This window comes from Schistocerca piceifrons, chromosome 1 (genome assembly GCF_021461385.2).
Source record: "Schistocerca piceifrons isolate TAMUIC-IGC-003096 chromosome 1, iqSchPice1.1, whole genome shotgun sequence".
NCBI classification, from domain to species: domain Eukaryota; kingdom Metazoa; phylum Arthropoda; class Insecta; order Orthoptera; family Acrididae; genus Schistocerca; species Schistocerca piceifrons.
The window spans coordinates 1,226,964,803-1,226,986,525 of record NC_060138.1 but is presented as its reverse complement, the minus strand read 5'-3'; the positions used below and the strand labels follow the sequence as shown (position 1 = coordinate 1,226,986,525).

General features: G+C 45.0%; 1 protein-coding gene across 1 annotated transcript in view; it reads left to right on the top strand.

The window, feature by feature from the left end:
• LOC124779593 (Down syndrome cell adhesion molecule-like protein Dscam2) overlaps positions 1–21,723 on the top strand; it is a 296,162-nt gene that overhangs the window by 54,994 nt on the left and 219,445 nt on the right. Inside the window, 1 exon segment of the mRNA XM_047253720.1 lies at positions 18,835–18,988. Coding sequence (XP_047109676.1) covers positions 18,835–18,988 — 154 coding nt within the window.

The following is a 21,723-nucleotide window of genomic DNA, read 5'->3' as shown; positions in this document are numbered from 1 at the left end:
GCCTCGTGTAAGGGAGAGAAATGCGTACCATCACGTTTCCGACTTTGATAAAGGTCGGATTGTAGCCTATCACGATTGCGGTTTATCGTATCGCGACACTGCTGCTCGCGTTGGTCGAGATCCAATGACTGTCAGCAGAATATGGAATCGGTGGGTTCAGGAGGGTAATACGGAACGCCGTGCTGGATCCCAACGGCCTCGTATCACTAGCAGTCGAGATGACAGGCATCTTATCCGCATGGCTTTAACGGATAGTACAGCCACGTCTCGATACGTGAGTCAACAGATGGGGACGTTTGCACGACAACGACCATCTGCACGAACAGTTCGACGACGTTTGCAGCAGCGTGGACTACCAGCTCGGAGACCATGGCTGCGGTTAACCTTGACGCTGCATCAGAGACAGGAGCGCCTGCGATGGTGTACTCAACGACGAACATGGGTGCACGAATGGCTAAACTTCATTTTTTCGGATGAATCCAGGTTCTGTTTACAGCATCATGAGGGTCATATCCGTGTTTGGTGACATAGCGGTGAACGCACATTGGAAACGTGTATTCGTCATCGCCATTCTGGCGTATCACCCGGCGTGATGGTATGGGGTGCCACTGGTTACACGTCTCGGTCACCTCTTGTTCGCATTGACGGCACTTTGAACAGTGGACTTTACATTTCAGATGTGTTACGACCCGTGGCTCTACCCTTCATTCGATCCCTGCGAAACCCTACATTTCGGTAGGATACTGCACGACCGCAATTTGCAGGTCCTGTGCGGACCTTTCTGGATACAGAAAATGTTCGACTGCTACCCTGGCCACCACGTACTCCACATCTCTCACCAATTTAAAACGTCTGGTCAATTGTGGCCGAGCAACTGGCTCGTCACAATACGCCAGTCACTACTCTTGATGAACTGTGGTATCTTGTTGAAGCTGCATGGGCAGCTGTACCTGTACACGCCATCCAAGCTCTGTTTGGCTCAATGCCCAGGCGTATCAAGGCCGTTATTAAGGCCAGAGGTGGTTGTTCTGGGTACTGATTTCTCAGGGTCTATGCACCTAAACTGCGTGAAAATGTAATCACATGTCAGTTCTAGTATAATGTATTTGTCCAATGAATACCCGTTCATCGTCTGCATTTCCTTTTGGTGTAGCAATTTCAACGGGAAGTAGTGAATTGCTTGCGCCCTGCTTTGCTGACGCTGGCACTCGGTGCCTGGCACGCACCACTTTCGCGTGACCCACAGCACTAATGTCAGGTGCACATGGAGACGGACAGAATTCTTGCACAAGTACCCGTCTCTGTGATGAATGATCGCACAAGGGCAGCTGAAGTGTGCAGTGAGGAGGTGGGCCCACTGCGTTGTCGGAAGGCGGCTGCTGTGCCTGGCTTGTGACCCGAGTCAGGGGGGCTGACAGTGCAGAAAGATGGTACCACGATGGAGGCTCGAACCTGTGTCTCCTGCTGATGGCTATGTGTCGCCCCCTCATCCCTCATATGGCACAGGCCCTCGTCCCGACAGACTGCTGACCTGTGAATCATTCTGCTACGAAATCGACAGCTATTTATTCCAGATAGCAACGCACCTGTTATGCCAACGTACCATTTCGAGTCACATACTAGGCAAAACCACCGAATGGAGAGAAGTTTTCCGAAGTAAGAGTGATTTCAGGTGTGCCGCAGGGGAGTGTCATAGGATCGTTGCTATTCACAATATACGTAAATTACCTTGTGGATAACATCGGAAGTTCACTGAGGCTTTTTGCAAATGATGCTGTGGTGTATCGAGAGGTGGTAACAATGGAAAATTGTACTTATATGCAGGAGGATCTGCAGCTAATTGACGAATGGTGCAGGGAATGGCAATTGAATCTCAATGTAGACAAGTATAATGTGCTGCGTATACATATGAAGATAGATCCCGTATCATTTAGCTACAATATAGCAGGTCAGCAACTGGAAGCAGTTAATGCCATAAATTATCTGGGAGTACGCATTAGGAGTGATTTAAAATGGAATGATCATGTAAAGTTGATCGTCGGTAAAGCAGATGCCAGACTGAGATTCATTGGAAGAATCCTAAGTAAATGCAATCCGAAAACAAAGGAAGTAGGTTACAGTACGCTTGTTCGCCCACTGCTTGAATACTGCTCAGCAGTGTGGGATCCGTACCAGATAGGGTTGATAGAAGAGATAGAGAAGATCCAACGGAGAGCAGCGCGCTTCGTTACAGGATCATTTAGTAATCGCGGAAGCGTTACGGAGATGATAGATAAACTCCAGTGGAAGACTCTGCAGGAGAGACGCTCAGTAGCTCGGTACAGGCTTTTGTTGAAGTTTCGAGAACATACCTTCACCGAGGAATCAAGCAGTATATTGCTCCCTCCTACGTATATCTCACGAAGAGACCATGAGGATAAAATCAGAGAGATTAGAGCCCACACAGAAGCATACAGACAATCCTTCTTTCCACGAACAATACGAGACTGGAATAGAAGGGAGAACCGATAGAGGTACTCAGGGTACGCTCCGCCACACACCGTCAGGTGGCTTGCGGAGTGTGGATGTAGATGTAGATGTAATCCCAGACAATGGAGAAATCGCCTTGTTTGTGGCGTGCATTATACCAGCAGACGACATGCTATGCTCGCAACTACCGGTGGCTAATGCAATACTCCACCGTACCTTCATACAGATATTGCCCTTAAGGGGGGTAGGACGTCAAACGGACCGACTTGCAGCAGGAGAGGCACCACAGGACATTTCAATTTCCACTGTCTATACTTTTACAAATAAATTCATAAAACTTTGTCAGCATGACCAGGACGGATTCAGAATTCACACTCATAGCAGTGGAAGTTCCAAAACATAACGATGTAATTTTTTTTATTTTACATGTGAAATTTCATCATTTTTTTTAACTTACTAATGGCAGCATTTGTTGCTATAGGTACACTTTTCTTCATAAGTAAGAGAGATGCTTCGATGAATTATGCACAGCATACAAACCATACTTAAAGGTGTATGACACTCTAGAATTTTCCAAATCTATTAAAAACTGTGGTAACAATTGACGTAATTAACTATAAAAATTTTGTGTTTTTTCTAAACATGAAGTTTAAAATGTAACGGCTGATTCGTTTTTTTCATAAATTAAATAAATTCTAGAGTTTCATAGACCTGTAAGTATGGTATGTATGCTGTGCAAAATTCATGGAAGAATCTCTCTAACTTATGAACAAAAGTGTACATATAGCAACAAATGCAGCCATTAGTAAGTGAAAAAATGATGAAATTTCACATGTAAAAAAAATTACTTCGTTATGTTTTCGAACTTCCACTGCAATGAGTGTGAATCCTGAATCCTTCCTGGTGATGCTGACAAAGTTTTATGAATTTGTTTGTAAAAGTATAGACAGTGGAAATTAAAATATCCTGTGATGCCTCCCCTGCTCCAAGTCGGCCCGTTTGACGTCCTACCCCCCTTAAAGTGTTAGCGGCGCTACATTTGGGTATATAGTCATAAAACGAAAAGACAACAAAGGGAAGTATTTAAAAAAACAACAAAGGGAAGTATTTAAAAAAGCAAAGTCCAAGCAAAAAGGAGAGAGAGAATTTTATGATATGCGAGGGTCGTCCACAAAGTAAGTTCCGTTTCTATTTCTATCCACAGGAGCGCTACGATCACAGTTCCGAGCATGCGAGGAAATTACTCTGATTCAAGAAGACATGCACGCCATTTTCAGATCGCTGCTGCCGACGTGTGCTTTGTAGTGCTTCTTCATAGTGCCAGCCGTAATTGAAAATGCCACGGCGTGTGAAATCAGATCTGTGATTCGTTTTCTAAACACAAAGAAAGTTAAACCAAGTGAAATTCATCGGCAAATCTGCGAGGCTTACGAACAAAATGCTACGAGTGATTCAACGGTTAGAAGATGAGTCAGACTGTTCAATGAAGGACGTGGTCAAGTGCACGATGAAGAACAAAGTGGACGCCCGTCTGTGGTTACTCAATGAACTGGTTCACACAATTGAATCCTCCGTACAGCTCGGACCTCACTCCTAGCGGCTTTCATCTCTTCTTACACCTTAAATCTGTCCTTGGTGGAGCCGGCCGCGGTGGTCTAGCGGTTCTAGGCGCTCAGTCAGGAACCGCCCGGCTTCTACGGTCGCAGGTTCGAATCCTGCCTCGGGCATGGATGTGTGTGATGTCCTTAGGTTAGTTAGGTTTAATTAGTTCTAAGTTCTAGGCGACTGATGACCTCAGAAGTTAAGTCGCATAGTGCTCAGAGCCATTTAAACCATTTGGACCTAAGCTTACACACTAATTAACCTAAATTATCCTAAGGACAAACACACACACCCATGCCCGAGGCAGGACTCGAACCTCCGCCGGGACCAGCCGCACAGTCCATGACTGCAGCGCCACAGACCGCTCGGCTAATTCCGCGCGGCTAATGCGTATGGGCTTGTTGATCAGTAAGAATAACAAACAACCTCTGCTGATGTAGCAGTCCTATCTGGCACGTAGGCCACTAGTTATACACGAACTTCCAGGTTAAAATTTCATTAAGACTGCAATAAAAGTTTATGATGGCCCCTAAACTCACTAGAGGACTTGCACGGTTATCTGCTGACGTGAATTTGATTGTCTACGCTTGGGACCACTTGCAACATGCAGTGTGTCGTCACAGGTCGGCCTGAGGAAGGCCGCCTTCGGAGAGTGCGACGTTTCGACCCCCTTGTGAACAGAACTCCAAGGAGAATCCAGGCTTACACACTACACACTGTGCACTTTCGAACGGAATTCTTTCATTTCATTGTTAACAGCCCATTGCAAACGTAAGTTATTTCTAATAGTTTCTAAAGGCTAACTCTTTTATTCCCTGCTCCGACTGAGCCTAAGCCCTCACACGTTCGCAGATATGTACATGGTGTAAAACGTTCTCTGAGCAGGTCACGATGGCAATAGGAATTTTGAGCCGCGCTAAGTGACCGCGCGGTTTGAGGCGCCATGTCACGGATTGCGCGGTCCCTCCCACCGGAGGTTCCCGAGTCCCGCCTCGGGCATGGGTGTGTGTGTGTTGTTCTTAGCATAAGTTAAAGTAGTGTGTAAGTCTAGGGACCGACGACCTCAGCAATTTGGTCCCTTAGGTATTCACACACATTTGAACATTTGAGGAATTTTGAAGATACACATAACTTTCATAATAACACGTAGCAAAAGAAAATTTAAGGATGAATGGGCAAATAATTTGTGACAAGACACAATGACACCTTTAGAGTACGTCTTGAAAATAGGATTTGAAAACTAACAACCATTATAGATTGCAACGCTGGTAGTTTCTTATACAGGCTGTCCATAACAGTCCCGCAGTCATTTAAAACAAATAACAACTTGGAAACTATGAGAGGCCGAACATCGTGGTTTCTTGTAAAACGTTTAGCACCTCTCAAAGTTTTTTTTTCAGTTATGCCAGACATACGAAGTGTTGCCCACTCGTCGTTCATTGAACATTAAGGGGGGGTAGGTCGTCAAACGGGCCGACTTGGAGCAGGAGAGGCATCACAGGACATTTTAATTTCTACTTTATATACTTTTACAAATAAGTTCATAAAACTTTGTCAACATCACCAGGAAGGATTCAGGATTCGCACTCATTGCAGTGGACGTTCGAAAACATAACAAAATAATTTTTTTTACGTGTCAAATTTCATCATCTTTTTCAATTACTAATGGCAACATTTGTTGCTATAGGTACACTTTTCTTCATAAGTCAGAGAGATTCTTCGATGAATTTTGCGCAGTATACATACCATACTTACAGGTCTATGAAACTCTAGAATTTATTTAATTTATGAAAAAACGAATGAGCTGTTATATTTTAAACATCATGTTTAGAAAAAACACAAATTTTATAGTTAATTACCTCAATTTTTACCATAGTTTTTAACAGATTTTGAAAATTCTAGAGTTTCATACACCTTTAAGTATTGTTTGTATGCTGTGCAAAATTCATTGAAGAATCTCTCTTACTTATGAAGAAAAGTGTACCTACAGCAACAAATGCACCCATCAGTAAGTGAAAAAATGATGAAATTTCACATGTAAAAAAAATTACTTCGTTATGTTTTATAACTTCCACTGCTATGAGTGTGAATTCTGAATCCTTCCTGGTCATGCTGACAAAGTTCTACGAATTCATTTGTAAAAGTATAGACAGTGGAAATTGAAATGTCCTGTGGTGCCTCTCCTGCTCCGAGTCGTCCCGTTTGACGCCCTACCCCCCCCCCCCCCCCCTTAAGGCGACATTTGAGTTCTGTCCATGTACAACTCAGCATTGCATCATTAACAGTTCTACTTGCTTCATGGATTCGTATGCGAAGGTTAGCAACATCATTGACAGGTACGGTGTCAACGCGATCCTTGAAATCCAACAAAACGTAGCCTAATGGTTTGACATCTGGTGACTGAGACGGCCATGCTTTGGGACCATCACGACCCATCCACCTCTCAGGAAATGTGTCATTCGAACTCCAACTGAGGGTGCACCATTATGATCGAAGATGATGGACGGCTGCAGGTCCTCGTACTGTGGTACAAGGAACTGTTCGAGCACGTCCAGGTAAACATCTCCCCTATGGTTTTCCCTGCGAAGACTTCCACCGTTGTTTTGGAGGGTGGCAGCAATACTGAACACACTATAAAAGCTCTCAAAGGGACTCGTTTGGAACCTATGAAGCGATATTTGAATCTGATTTCAACTCATTTATTTTCTCCCAGAATAATTCTCATTATCCGCGTGACAGGCAATCCGCAGTGAGAAACGACGGCTGCGGAAAGGGGTGAAATCTCTTGCCTCACGCCCTGAAGAAGAACTTGAGTTCCGGACGTCATCCTCCTCTCAAAGCCGATCGATTCTGACACGCAGCCAGGAAAGCCAAGAGCGCGAGCAAACTTTGTTCTGGCTGAGCACCACTTCTGATTTAATTAGATTAAATTAAAAGAATAGAAGCGAATGTACTGTAATTTAGCTCCGGTGTCAGCTCTGATGCCAACTCTTGTCCTTGCGTTGGAAGATAATGAATCTTTCGTAAACAGGAAAGGTCAAACAGCACATATTATAACCTGCGATATCTAATTACTGTTCTACTAACAATGTAACTATTGAGGCAGCTGCACCAGCGCCATGTTAGGAGAGTAACTATGAAGTGCCGTTGTGTCCTTCCCAACCGCGAAATATTGCGTGTCATATTTGCTACTTACAGAAAAAAAATGTAAGATAGTGTTGAAGGATGCAACGCATATCTGTGAAAGCATGTAAATGAAAGGAGGGCTTGTGAAAGAGGCATGAGTTTGGCGGGACGAGGAAGGTTATACCTTGTCATCTGTTGACGTAGTGATCAGCAGAAATGAAGTTCCAGTTCAGTCATCGCGGGTTTGCCTCCAATGTTTAAAGACAACCACTAAAAAGTGTAGGATTGCTCAGCAACCCCAAGCATAAGGCAAGTTCTCAGCGAACACCCAGATACTAGCATATCTATTTTATATCAAAAATAATTAATTGCTTCTTTCTTAAGGATAACAGTGTGATTTTGGATGTTCAGCCGAGGCTTAGATTCCATGTTGTAGTTGGGCTCCAGGCAGCGAGTAGGCGTAATAGCGCAGCTTGCTGCGCCTGAAGAAGTCGGCTGTGTCTGTCGTCGAAACATTTTGCGTAAACTGACTTCAACAACTCGGCTGAACTCTTGAAAGCAATCTATTAATGGACTTTATAATTTAAGTTTTACTGATTCATAAGAAAAGCAGAAAAGAAATTTTAGCATTTCACCATACAAATTCATAATTTAACTCAAATAAAATAAATAACTGTTTTAAGCAACAATATTCACTTGTAGTAATCGTATAAGTGCGGTTACTGGCACGAATTATGCCGACACTAAACCAGTTGCTAAGTCCAAGATGACTTGTATTTCTAAGAAGAAAGTGTATATAAGAAAATAGCGGTTAGAAGGCACAGTGTTGGTAACACGGCGAGAGCGCCAACATCTCGCCACATGAGTACGGTGGCCAATACCCGTCAGTTCAGTGTTCGCGCTTGACATTGTCTGATGCATTTCCCCACCGTACAAGGACTGTTCGACAACTACTCTGCTTGTCACCCGGTTACACCCTCTATTCGCGCCTTGGATTGTCTCTCCGCTGCTTTTGGCCCTGTCATCATTGTGGCGACGGTTTAGCGTAGCGCCTCGTTGACGTTTAGGTTGTTTGTCCCACGTTTTGGTGTGTCGCCTTGTCCGCAATCACTGTCGTATCTCTTTCTCCTACCTTTAAATTGGGTTGCTCTTCCGCAGGCGACTCTCCCGGCTGGCAGCTTCCTCCGTTCACCATTGTTCCCGAACTCGTGCGTGCGCGCCCTCTCCGGCTACCTGCGTATCTAAAAGTACACCTACCTAATATCGTGTAGGGCCCCCCACGAGCTCGCAGAGATGCCGCAACACGACTATGACGTTATGCTACACTCATGCTCATAAATTAAGGATAATTGCAGAATGTGGTGCCACACAACGTGGCACTACACGAATCTGGCGCTGATAGCATAGGCACATAGGGAACACACGACACAGATCTGTAAGTGCACAGTATTGAGAAAACCGTCCCGCAAACACAAGTGCTACAAAACGTCATTGTTTCCTGCGCATGTACGCCGACATCGATATGGGATATGATCACCATGCACATGTACACAGGCCGCACAACGGGTTGGCATACTCTGGATCAGGTGGTCGAGCAGCTGATGGGGTATAGCCTCCCATTCTTGCACCAGTGCCTCTCAGAGCTCCTGAAGTGTCCTAGGGGTTTGAAGACGTGCAGCGATAAGTCGACCGAGAGCATCCCAGACGTGCTCGATGGGGCTTAGGTCTGGAGAACAAGCAGGCCACTCCATTCACCTGATATCTTCTGTTTCAAGGTGCTCCTCCACGATGGCAGCTCGGTGGGGCGGTGCGTTATCATCCATCAGGAGGAAGGTGGAACCCACTGCAGTCCTGAAAAGGCGGGCATACTGGTGCAAAATGACGTCCCGATGCACCTGATCTGTTACAGTTTCTCTGTCAAAGACATGCAGGGGTGTACGTGCACCAATCATAATCCCACCCGACACCATCAAAACACGACCTCCATACAGGTCCCTTTTAAGGACATTAAGGAGTTGGTATCTCGTTCCAGGCCGGCCGGAGTGGCCGTGCGGTTCTAGGCGCTACAGTCTGGAACCGAGCGACCGCTACGGTCGCAGGTTCCAATCCTGCCTCGGGCATGGATGTGTGTGATGTCCTTAGGTTAGTTAGGTTTAATTAGTTCTAAGTTCTAGGCGACTGATGACCTCAGAAGTTAAGTCGCATAGTGCTCAGAGCCATTTCTTTATCTGGTTCCTGGTTGACGCCAGATGAAAACCCGGTGAGAATCACTGTTCAGACTATACCTGGACTCGTCCGTGAACATAACCTGGGACCACTGTTCCAATGACCATGTACTGTGTTCTTGACGCCAGGCTTTACGGGCTCTCCTGTGACCAGGCGTCAGTGGAATGCATCTTGAAGGTCTCTGGGCTAATAAACCATGTCCATATCTATTCAGTCGTCTGTAGACTGAAGACAACTGTTCCACTTGCTGCGGTAAGGTCCCGAGCAAGGTTACCTGCAGTACTCTGTGACCATCTGCGGGTACTGATGCTGAGATATCGGTCTTCTTGTGGTGTTGTACGCTGTGGACGTCCCGTACTGTAGCTCCTGGACACGTTTCCTGTCTGCTGGAATCGTTGCCATAATCTTGAGATCACACTTTGTGGCACACGGAGGGCCCGTGCTACGACCTGCTGTGTTTCACCGCCTCCAGTCACCCTAGTATTCTACCCCTCATAACATCACCAATATGTGTTCTTTGAGCCATTTTCAATACACAGTCATCATTAGCACGCCTGAAAACGTTTGCACACTTACCCGCTGCACCGTACTCTGACATGCACCAACACACAACTGCGTATGTGAAATGCTGCCAGAGCCACCGTGGGACGACCGCAGGTCATATGCCCCACATGGTCATACCCCGAGGTGATTTAAACCCGCAAACCGCCCACCAGAGCGTTGTCTCACCAAGTATCAGCATTATCCTTAATTTATGAGCATAAGTGTACTAGGGAATAGGGAAACAAATAGGAAGGACTGGGCTCCTTTTGTTATTACTCGTTTTATTTAACCATCAAATAAACAAATTCCTTTGAAACAACAATATCTTAATCCTGATTACTTTAGGTAATAAGAATAGTAAGACACCAAAATTTAGTGAATCTGCTACCAATGTCTTTTATGAAACAAAGTCTATCTCAAATATAAAAACATTTTAAAACCAGTAACAATTATGCGCAAGACGGCTTAAATTAATTCACAATTGTATGTTGCTCTTCAGACAGAATTTAATAAATATAATAAATACCCAAGTAATGATAATTAGCACCAGAATTAATTAGCGAGGGGTGACGCCAGGTCGCTCGAAGGCAGAACGAAAACTTAACTTGGAGAAGCCAAGGCGGAAAGCGGAAGCCCGCAGTTCGTACAAGACCAACTTCCGGAATCACCTCCCACTAGACAGGATTTCACAGCCCCGGTACCCAAAGGTAGAAAGGTAGCGCTTACTCCAAAACACCAACCAGCCAGCTGTAACATTTAACAAGCGCATAGAACAGGTCCGCAGGGACAATGTAAACAACCACCAAAAGATATTAAATAACAGGTTAAATTATGCACTAATCGAACGGCTCACTGCCTTTGCCCCATTACGAATGAACTACACAGGCAAGGTACAACCAACAGCGCAAAACTTATCATTAACCTTAAGGAGAATTGCCTGCTATTAAGATATAAAAAAACTTACAATTACTAGCAAGGCCAGCGGGCTCTCCAATCTTAGTCACAATTAAATTACGCGAACTCTTATGCCCCACGGTTCAGTGAAAACCGTAACGAGCACAATTCTGAAAATTTCATAAAAAAACTTTACTGGGGCTCACTACGCTAAGGCTACCAAACACTCGAATGCAGTATATTTGATAAACAGATTACGGCCTTGCAGCTGATTACGTATCACATCAAACAACAATTTCCCACGAGCTGGAACAGGCACGCTCGTGCATTATATTAATATTTAACACCTGTCTTTCGCCAACACCATGAACTCGTTACAGGCACACCTTTACTTCCACGGGAACACCCATGCGCTTACAGTTTACCAGAAGTGAGGTAGCAGTCCTCAACACCTTCACACACCTGCCCTATGTACAGTCTCACTTAACTTTTCATTGGACGTCCGATATGGCTTGCGTCGGGTACAGCAGGCGGCAATAAGGCAGCGGACGACCGTAGACAGCCGTGTCCGGAACTGGCTGCACGCAACCCAAGGCAGCAACAAGTCTCCTCACAGGCGACAGGAAAGGTCTCCACCATGATGCCCGCTCTATTCCAAGGGCACTCCAGCCTCAGGTAACATCAAACGCCAGCTGTCGACGTTCTTCGCGAGAGCATCCAGTTAACTCCTCCGGCAAAGATAAGGCAGCCAAGACTCAGTGCGCGTCACAAGCAAAGATAAGAGCGCGAAGGCGACGTACGAGAAACACTCCAAAAGAAGTGCACACTATTTTTTTAAACCCATCTTTAATTCTACATGTTTGAAATTGTACATTGTGTAGATACATCCTTTAGGAACAATATTTTCATTTCTCACATGATTTCCATCCCTCTCAACTGCCTTACGCCATGTTGGAACCAGCGCCTGTATACACGCACGGTGAAATTCTGGACCAACCTGTTGGAGCCACTGTTTGGCAACGTGCACAAGGGAGCCATCACCTTCAAACTTTGTTATTTTATGACAGCACGTTGCTTCTGACGAACGTCAAGTGTAGCAACCATCTTGAAGACATGCTGTGACGGCGCCACTCACGGGAACAGGTTGAACTAAGTTAGCAAACACACTGTAAAACTTTCACACAAGCAGAATGAAAACTGTATTTTTACAAAAATAGTGTGCATTTCTTTTGGAGCGACCCTCGTACTTGCAAATACGCTGGCGCGCCAACAAAAGGCCACGGCTCAACGACGTGACATGGACTCGACTAATGTCTGAAGTAGTGCTGGACAGAAATTGACACCATGAATCCCGCAGGGCTGTCCATAAAACCGTAAGAGTATGAGGGGGGCAGAGATCTCATCTGAACAGCACGTTGCAAGGTATCCCAGATATGCTCAATAATGTTCGTGTCAGGTGAGTCTGGTGGACAGCGGAAATGTTTAAACTCAGAAGAGTGTTCCTGGAGCCACTCTGTAGCAATTCTGGACGTGTGGGGTGTTGCATTGTCCTGCTGGAATTGCCAAAGTCCGTCGGAACGCACACTGGACACGAATGGATTCAGACGATCAGACAGGATGCTTACGTACGTGTCACCTGTCAGAGCCGTATCTAGACGTATCAGGGTTTTCATATCACTCACACTGCACGCGCCTCACACCATTAAAGAGCCTCTACCAGCTTGAACAGTCCCCTGCTGACATGCAGGGTCCATGGTTTCATGAGGTTGCCTCTATATCCGTACACGTCCATCCGCTCGATACAATTTGAAATGAGACTCGTCCGACCAGGCAACATGTTTACAGTCATCAAAAGTCCAATGTCGGTGCTGACTGGCCCAGGTGACCAGGCGACACGTAAAGCTTTGTGCCGTGCAGTCGTCAAGGGTATACGGATGGGCTTTCGGCTCCGAAAGTCCATACCGATGATGTTACGTAATACGTTTCGCACTCTGACACTTGCTGAAGGCCCAGCAATGAAATCTGCAGCAATTTGCGGGAGGATTGCACTTCTGTCACGTTGAACCATTCTCTTCAGTCGTCGTTCGTCCCGTTCTTGCAGGATCTTTTTCCGGCCGCGGTTATGTCGGAGATTTGATGTTTTACCGGTTTCCTGATATTCACGGTACACTTGTGAAATGGTCGTACGGGAAAATCTCCACTTTATCGCTACCTCGGAGATCCTGTATCCCATCGCTCATGCGCCGACTATAACACGACGTTCAAACTCATTTAAATCTTGGTAACCTGCCATTGTAGTAGCAGTAACCGATCTGACAACTGTGCCAGACGCTTGTTGTCTTATACAGGGTGTTACAAAAAGGTACGACCAAACTTTTAGGAAACATTCCTCACACACAAAGAAAGAAAATATGTTATGTGGACATGTGTCCGGAAACGCTTACTTTCCATGTTAGAGCTCATTTTATTACTTCTCTTCAAATCACATTAATCATGGAATGAAAACACACAGCAACAGAACGTACCAGCGTGACTTCAAACACTTTGTTACAGGAAATGTTCAAAATGTCCTCCGTTAGCGAGGATACATGCATCCACCCTCCGTCGCATGGAATCCCTGATGCGCTGATGCAGCCCTGGAGAATGGCGTGTTGTATCACAGCCGTCCACAATACGAGCACGAAGAGTCTCTACATTTGGTACCGGGGTTGCGCAGACAAGAGCTTTCAAATGCCCCCATAAATGAAAGTCAAGAGGGTTGAGGTCAGGAGAGCGTGGAGGCCATGGAATTGGTCCGCCTCTACCAATCCATCGGTCACCGAATCTGTTGTTCAGAAGCGTACGAACACTTCGACTGAAATGTGCAGGAGCTCCATCGTGCATGAACCACATGTTGTGTCGTTGTGTCGTACTTGTAAAGGCACATTTTCTAGCAGCACAGGTAGAGTATCCCGTATGAAATCATGATAACGTGCTACATTGAGCGTAGGTGGAAGAACATGGGCCCCAATCAAGACATCACCAACAATGCCTGCCCAAACGTTCACAGAAAATCTGTGTTGATGACGTGATTGCACTATTGCGTGCGGATTCTCGTCAGCCCACACATGTTGATTGTGAAAATTTACAATTTGATCACGTTGGAATGAAGCCTCATCCGTAAAGAGAACAATTGCACTGAAATGAGGATTGACACATTGTTGGATGAACCATTCGCAGAAGTGTACCCGTGGAGGCCAATCAGCTGCTGATAGTGCCTGCACACGCTGTACATGGTACGGAAACAACTGGTATCTGCCAACTCCGCATTTGTAAACATTGCACTGACTGCAAAAGCACGTTCGTGATGAACACTAACCTGTTGATGCTACGTACTGATGTGCTTGATGCTAGTAGTGTAGAGCAATGAGTCGCATGTCAACACAAGCACCGAAGTCAACATTACCTTCCTTCAATTGGGCCAACTGGCGGCGAATCGAGGAAGTACAGTACATACTGACGAAACTAAAATGAGCTCTAACATGGAAATTAAGCGTTTCCGGACACAGACGTTGCCGACCGCAACGCCGTATTCTGCCTATTTACGTATCTTTGTATTTGAGTACGCATGCCTATACAAGTTTCTTTGGCGCTTCAGTGTATGATAATGTGCAAAACTTAAGGACGAAAGTAACTTCCGCATGATGTGCCACTGCTAAGTAGCACAGTTCGAAGAAAGCTGCGCCGCACATAAAAGGACTGCTACTGGACAGTGCAGATGGCAGCTGAAACCAATACGCAATGGTACGAACAGAAATTACACTTTCATTGAAACACAACAGGTACTTTGGAGTCGCCGCGACTTCTGATTGTGCCCTGGACATTACAAAAGGCGGAACATGTTTCTTACCAGGGCGTATGATCTCCACGCACGGCAGTCCAAGCTCTAGAACCTGCTCCGAGGCTGGTCGCGGGGTTGCTAAGGAGTTTTCGTCGTAGTGCATTCCGTTCCTCCACCAGCGCGTTTGGCAACCGGATGGTCGCTGGTGCACGTGGACTTGTTGCGATACACCTCCTTAACGCATCCCACAAGAGCTCGATGAGCTTTAAGTCGGTGGAACGGGCAGGTCAATTTATTCGTCGTATATCCCCTCACTCCAAAAGCTTCTCCACCGGCTCAGTTGGATGCGGTCGCGCATTGTCATCCGTAAAAATGAACTCAAGGTCGAATGCAGCCCTGAAAGCTGCACTTGGGGAAGGAGTGCAGTGTCAGAATAACTGGCCGGTGAGTGTACCGTGTACAAAGAGTTTGAGGTCAGTACGCCCATGCAACATCGTGACTCCGATGCCGTAACACATGGGTCATCAAAACGGTCATGTTCGATAATGTTACCGGGTGCATCAAGTGTTCCCACGTCTCACCACAGAAGAAACCAAGTACAGTGTGGATATATTCTGAGAAGACTGATAAATGTTTACGAGAATGCTGTATTTCAAAACCGTGAAACTCGTGGGGAATACAACAAAGCTGATGAATCGCCTGAAAATTAATTACGCGTCTCTAAAAAGAGGATCAGGCAAGTACCCTGGTGTATATTTCCTATTATATAGTAAAGTTCAAAGAACAGCATTTAACAAAAAATTAATTCATTGAAACTAAAAGAAAAATATTTATTATATGTTTCACAACTGAATAAAAATCTTTGTAATGCAGAGGACACAGCAGCAGTTTGCCATTAAAGACTCAGTGGAAATGGTTACGAAAGCTAGTGTTACTCAGTTCAGTTCCTGCAAAATTTTTGTTCTTGTAAGCATATTCACTACAGTAGAAGCGTTAAAAACGACAATATTAGTTAGCTTTACTGATAAATGTTAAATATCTATATATTTCTGCTAAATATAAAAAATGGTTACTGTAACTAATAAATCTAAGCAACTATTGTTAACTAGAAAAGGAGAAATATAAGTGGGATAAACTCAGTTTTTTTGTAGAACAAGTGATTTTATCATAAAAAATAATTTTCAGAGAACGCACTCTAAACCTAAAAATAAAGGCGTTACTTAAAGATTAATCGAATAATACACTATTAGGATACAATTAATTGATGTAAATTCGTTTCTTATTGTTGTTTTGGTCTTCAGTCCTGAGACTGGTTTGGTGCAGCTCTCCATGCTACTCTATCCTGTGCAAGCTGCTTCATCTCCCAAAACGTACTGCAGCCTACGTCCTTCTGAATCTGCTTAGTGTATTCATCTCGAGGTCTCCCTCTACGATTTTTACCCTCCACGCTGCCCTCCAGTACTAAATTGGTGATCCCTCGATGCCTCAGAACATGTCCTACCAACCGATTCCTTCTTCTAGTCAAGTTGGGCCACAAACTCCTCTTCTCCCCAATTCTATTCAATACCTCCTCATTAGTTATGTGATCTACCCATCTAATCTTCAGCATTCTTCTGTAGCACCACATTTCGAAAGCTTCTACTCTCTTCTTGTCCAAACTACACTCCTGGAAATGGAAAAAAGAACACATTGACACCGGTGTGTCAGACCCACCATACTTGCTCCGGACACTGCGAGAGGGCTGTACAAGCAATGATCACACGCACGGCACAGCGGACACACCAGGAACCGCGGTGTTGGCCGTCGAATGGCGCTAGCTGTGCAGCATTTGTGCACCGCCGCCGTCAGTGTCAGCCAGTTTGCCGTGGCATACGGAGCTCCATCGCAGTCTTTAACACTGGTAGCATGTCGCGACAGCGTGGACGTGAACCGTATGTGCAGTTGACGGACTTTGAGCGAGGGCGTATAGTGGGCATGCGGGAGGCCGGGTGGACGTACCGCCGAATTGCTCAACACGTGGGGCGTGAGGTCTCCACAGTACATCGATGTTGTCGCCAGTGGTCGGCGGAAGGTGCACGTGCCCGTCGACCTGGGACCGGACCGCAGCGACGCACGGATGCACGCCAAGACCGTAGGATCCTACGCAGTGCCGTAGGGGACCGCACCGCCACTTCCCAGCAAATTAGGGACACTGTTGCTCCTGGGGTATCGGCGAGGACCATTCGCAACCGTCTCCATGAAGTTGGGCTACGGTCCCGCACACCGTTAGGCCGTCTTCCGCTCACGCCCCAACATCGTGCAGCCCGCCTCCAGTGGTGTCGCGACAGGCGTGAATGGAGGGACGAATGGAGACGTGTCGTCTTCAGCGATGAGAGTCGCTTCTGCCTTGGTGCCAATGATGGTCGTATGCGTATTTGGCGCCGTGCAGGTGAGCGCCACAATCAGGACTGCATACGACCGAGGCACACAGGGCCAACACCCGGCATCATGGTGTGGGGAGCGATCTCCTACACTGGCCGTACACCACTGGTGATCGTCGAGGGGACACTGAATAGTGTACGGTACATCCAAACCGTCATCGAACCCATTGTTCTACCATTCCTAGACCGGCAAGGGAACTTGCTGTTCCAACAGGACAATGCACGTCCGCATGTATCCCCTGCCACCCAACGTGCTCTAGAAGGTGTAAGTCAACTACCCTGGCCAGCAAGATCTCCGGATCTGTCCCCCATTGAGCATGTTTGGGACTGGATGAAGCGTCGTCTCACGCGGTCTGCACGTCCAGCACGAACGCTGGTCCAACTGAGGCGCCAGGTGTAAATGGCATGGCAAGCCGTTCCACAGGACTACATCCAGCATCTCTACGATCGTCTCCATGGGAGAATAGCAGTCTGCATTGCTGCGAAAGGTGGATATACACTGTACTAGTGCCGACATTGTGCATGCTCTGTTGCCTGTGTCTATGTTCCTGTGGTTCTGTCAGTGTGATCATGTGATGTATCTGACCCCAGGAATGTGTCAATAAAGTTTCCCCTTCCTGGGACAATGAATTCACGGTGTTCTTATTTCAATTTCCAGGAGTGTATTTACCGTCCATGTTTCACTTCCATACAAATACTTTCAGAAATGACTTCCTGACACTTAAATTTATACTCGATGTTAACAAATCTCTCTTCTTCAAAAACGCTTTCCTTGCCATTGCCAGTCTACATTTTATATCCTCTCTACTTCGACCATCATCAGTTATTTTGCTCCCCAAATAGCAAAACTTCCTTTACTACTTTAAGTGTCTCATTTCCTAATCTAATTCCCTCAGCATCACCCGATTTAATTCGACTACATTCCATTATCCTCGTTTTGCTTTTGTTGATCTTCATCTTATACCCTCCTTTCAAGACACTGTCCATTCCGTTCAACTGCTCTTCCAAGTCCTTTGCTGTCTCTGACTATGAGTGAGTTTAACTTATGCTAAGAACAACACGCACATACGCATGTCCGAGGGAGGACTCGAAACTCGGGAGGGAGGGGCTACACCTGAATCCACCTGCACTACCTCCACCATATGTACAACATACCGTAATACATCACAAAAAGCCATTCCAGGTAGACGAAGAACGTGAAATGCCGGAATGTCAAGTATAAAACAAGGTTTGCATAAAATGTCAAGACTGTTGCACCGATTACACCGGTCATGTTCACACAACAGATGAATGAAGACAGACAGTAGTCTATTGTACGAACATGAGCGTGTCTAGTTGGTGCAAGATGCGTGACACTTTATGTAATCCTTATTTTATACTTGACGTGCCGATATTTCACGTTCATCATGTTCTTGGAATCACCTTTTATGATGTGACATTGTATGTTGTGCAGACGATAGGGGTGCTTCAGGTGTATTTTACATAAGAACTGACGATGGCAACTTAGAGATTGCTGAAACTGGTCATCAAAATAAAGCTGTACTTCGCGATTTTGGCTGTTTGAAGTTCTTACTTCTGTATTTCATATTACTGTAGATCGCCTCAGCACTTGAATAACGTAAAGTGTATACGTCAGTACCCATTGTTGACGTGTAATGCTGTGATTTGCGCCCTAAAGTTCGCCACAGTCAACAGACGGCAGTGTGGTAGCTAAATGCGCCTCTCTTTCTCCAGACACGGTTCCGGAGCTGCAGTCGACGTTCATCGAGCAGGCGCTGAGTCCTGGACCACCGGTCTCACTCCGTTGCTCGGCAGCAGGCAGTCCGCCCCCGCAGTTCACGTGGCTGCTGGATGGACGACCGCTCACCGCCGCGCGTCTCGGGCACAGGTCAGTACGCATCTCACGCCTTGACCCTCACTGCGAACTGTTCTCCAGGAGCAGACGTCCCAGTGTACTTTCTTATTTTCTATGTGTGATGATGTTACGAATAAATCACTACAAGGAGTCACAATTTTCGTATTGGGGTCATTTTCTTAATGTATGAAATGCTTGTTTGAGCATCGGCTGCTTTTATTTTAAGGGGCCCCGGAAAGGCTCAAAATCATGAAAAGTTCAATTTTTCCTTTTTTGCGTTTTCTGAATCTGCAGACTATTACCTTTTAAGGGGCTCCGGAACGCCCTATACTTGCAATGTTAAAATAACGCTTATAAATTACATCTTTCCTCACAAAGTATTTGAGGTAGGAAGTTGAACTTTTTACAGATTATTTATTGGAATATGGGCTGCAACTTAACACAGGGATTTTACAAAATTTTAGTTCAGTTATTAAAGATGATTTTTTTTCAATTGTAATGAAAATTCACAACATTTTTTTGCAATTTTTTATTTATATATTCAAAAACATACAGTTTTTTGGAAAAAGGCTGTGTTAAATTATGCAGAAGGTACTGTGTAACATTTACTGAAAGTTTGAAACAAATATGTTTGGAAGATCCTTAGAAAACATGTAATTAGTATGAGAAAATAAAAGTTTTGGGGTCGAGCGACAAAGATTGGATTAACCTTTTAGCGCATTCCAGGTCCATAGGACGGATTATCTTCATCCTCTGCAAACTCCTCCTCCAGCTTCCTCTTGTTCCTCCTCCTGTTTACTCTTGCTTGTATTTCTAGACTCTTTACAGCCCTGCCTGCAGCCCGAAGGCGTTCCTTGTCTAAAGGAAGCATCGCTCGTTGTTGTGTTCGTAGATTTTGCTACCATTTTCTTCAGTTGCAGTTACTGCAACACTGTTCCAAAAGGTGGTCATGTATGAACACTTATCACATTTCAGTTGTATTTCACTAGCACGTCCTACGTGCTTTATTATGGAGAGTTCCAGACCAACTTCACTACAATGAATACATCTTACACAGTTCGAAAAAATTCCTTTGAGAACCGACATATCAAATATTTCATTCACATCCGATTCGCCCATAAAACATTCATAGTTTTCACTCATTGAACCAAGCTTCTTCTGTGAAGTATTTTCTTTCCCACTTTGATTGCTATGGGCAGGTGTACTTGAGAGGTTAGGTTCACTCACTTGGTTATCGTCTTTATTGTTTACAGTAATAACACATACCTTTGGCATTCCAACATTTCTCCTTTTCTTAAAAGCCTTCAGAGGATTTATAATAACTTTACTTTTACTCATTATTACACTTCAACAAAACAGAGACTCAAGAAACAGAATTAATTACGAATATTTTCGAGATACCGACAGAGTAAATAAATATGAAACAATCGACAATCACACCAGCGATATATATTGAACCATCACAGGTTAGCCACAACACATACTTTATCTCACATCACTAAAATGTACCTGATGAACACGGACGTTAATAGTAACACCATTTGACAGCAGTTTAACAGCGCCACAGTGGGTCACGCCCATGTAGAACACATTTCAAAAAAAATTTAAAAATAGTTGTAGTCTTCGGAATTGAATAAATTATATATCTATTAAAAGGTAATAGTCTGCAGATTCAGAAAACGCAAAAAAGGAAAAATTGAACTTTTAATGATTTTGAGCCTTTCCGGAGCCCCTTAAAACGAAGTTAATTATAATTAATGTAGAAGTTTAGCAGAAGCAACATCGGGTAAGTAGTAGCAACAAGATAAATAACTAAAATAAACTGAGAAAGTAGCTCAAATACCAGTCGTTCCGTTATAGGCCTTAATTTTCGTTCCTTAGATACTACTGCAACTGTAAAAATCCCTAGTAGTTCCAGACGACAAAAATGCCGTCTGTACTCCCTAGGACGGGCAGCAAGGTGAAGAATTATGTAACATTGCAACAATAAAGCAACAGCAAGGTATGTATTATTTATGTGTTTGACAGTTTTGTTAATGTGACGACCTTATCGTAACATACCTGTGTTTTTGTCCAACAGAGAGCAGAACAAAACGATATGATGACTGTGCAACATCAGCAACAGAAAAGTATTGGGAAAAAGAGGACAACATAAAACTCTGTTGCCCTCTAGGTGGGATCTTCGGGACATACGTAGCAGTCAATATTTTGTGAAATGAACGTTTTACATGTACTTCCTGTCATGGAAGTTGACGAATTATTTTACTTTTTATTTATGTACCGGGGTCCATCACGATGTACACTCCAGTGTCAGTCCCTTCATCAAAATCACTGTATCGAGTGAGCGCGCCTGCCGCGTGTAACAATTCGTGCACAGCAATCCTGTGCATGATAATTAGATCAAGTCCCTAAACTGGCGACAGGCGTTGATACACATCAACGGGGACAGCTGAAAATGTGTGCCCCGATCGGGACTCGAACCCGGGATCTCCTGCTTACATGGCAGGCGCTCTATCCATGTGAGCCACCGAAGGCACAGAGGATAGTGCGGCTTCAGTGATTTATCCCTTGCACGCTCCCATTGACACCCACATTCCCAACTTAATGTCGACGCACTACATTCGTAGTGCCCCTGCCAATTACACTCATTACTCGCGAATGACAATCTTACTGAGTCCCATAAGAGTTCGGGCAATGCGTGTGCATCCAGCACAGAAGAAGGAGGTCAATGGCCTGTTAGCCTTACTATATGAAGATGGTATCTGTTC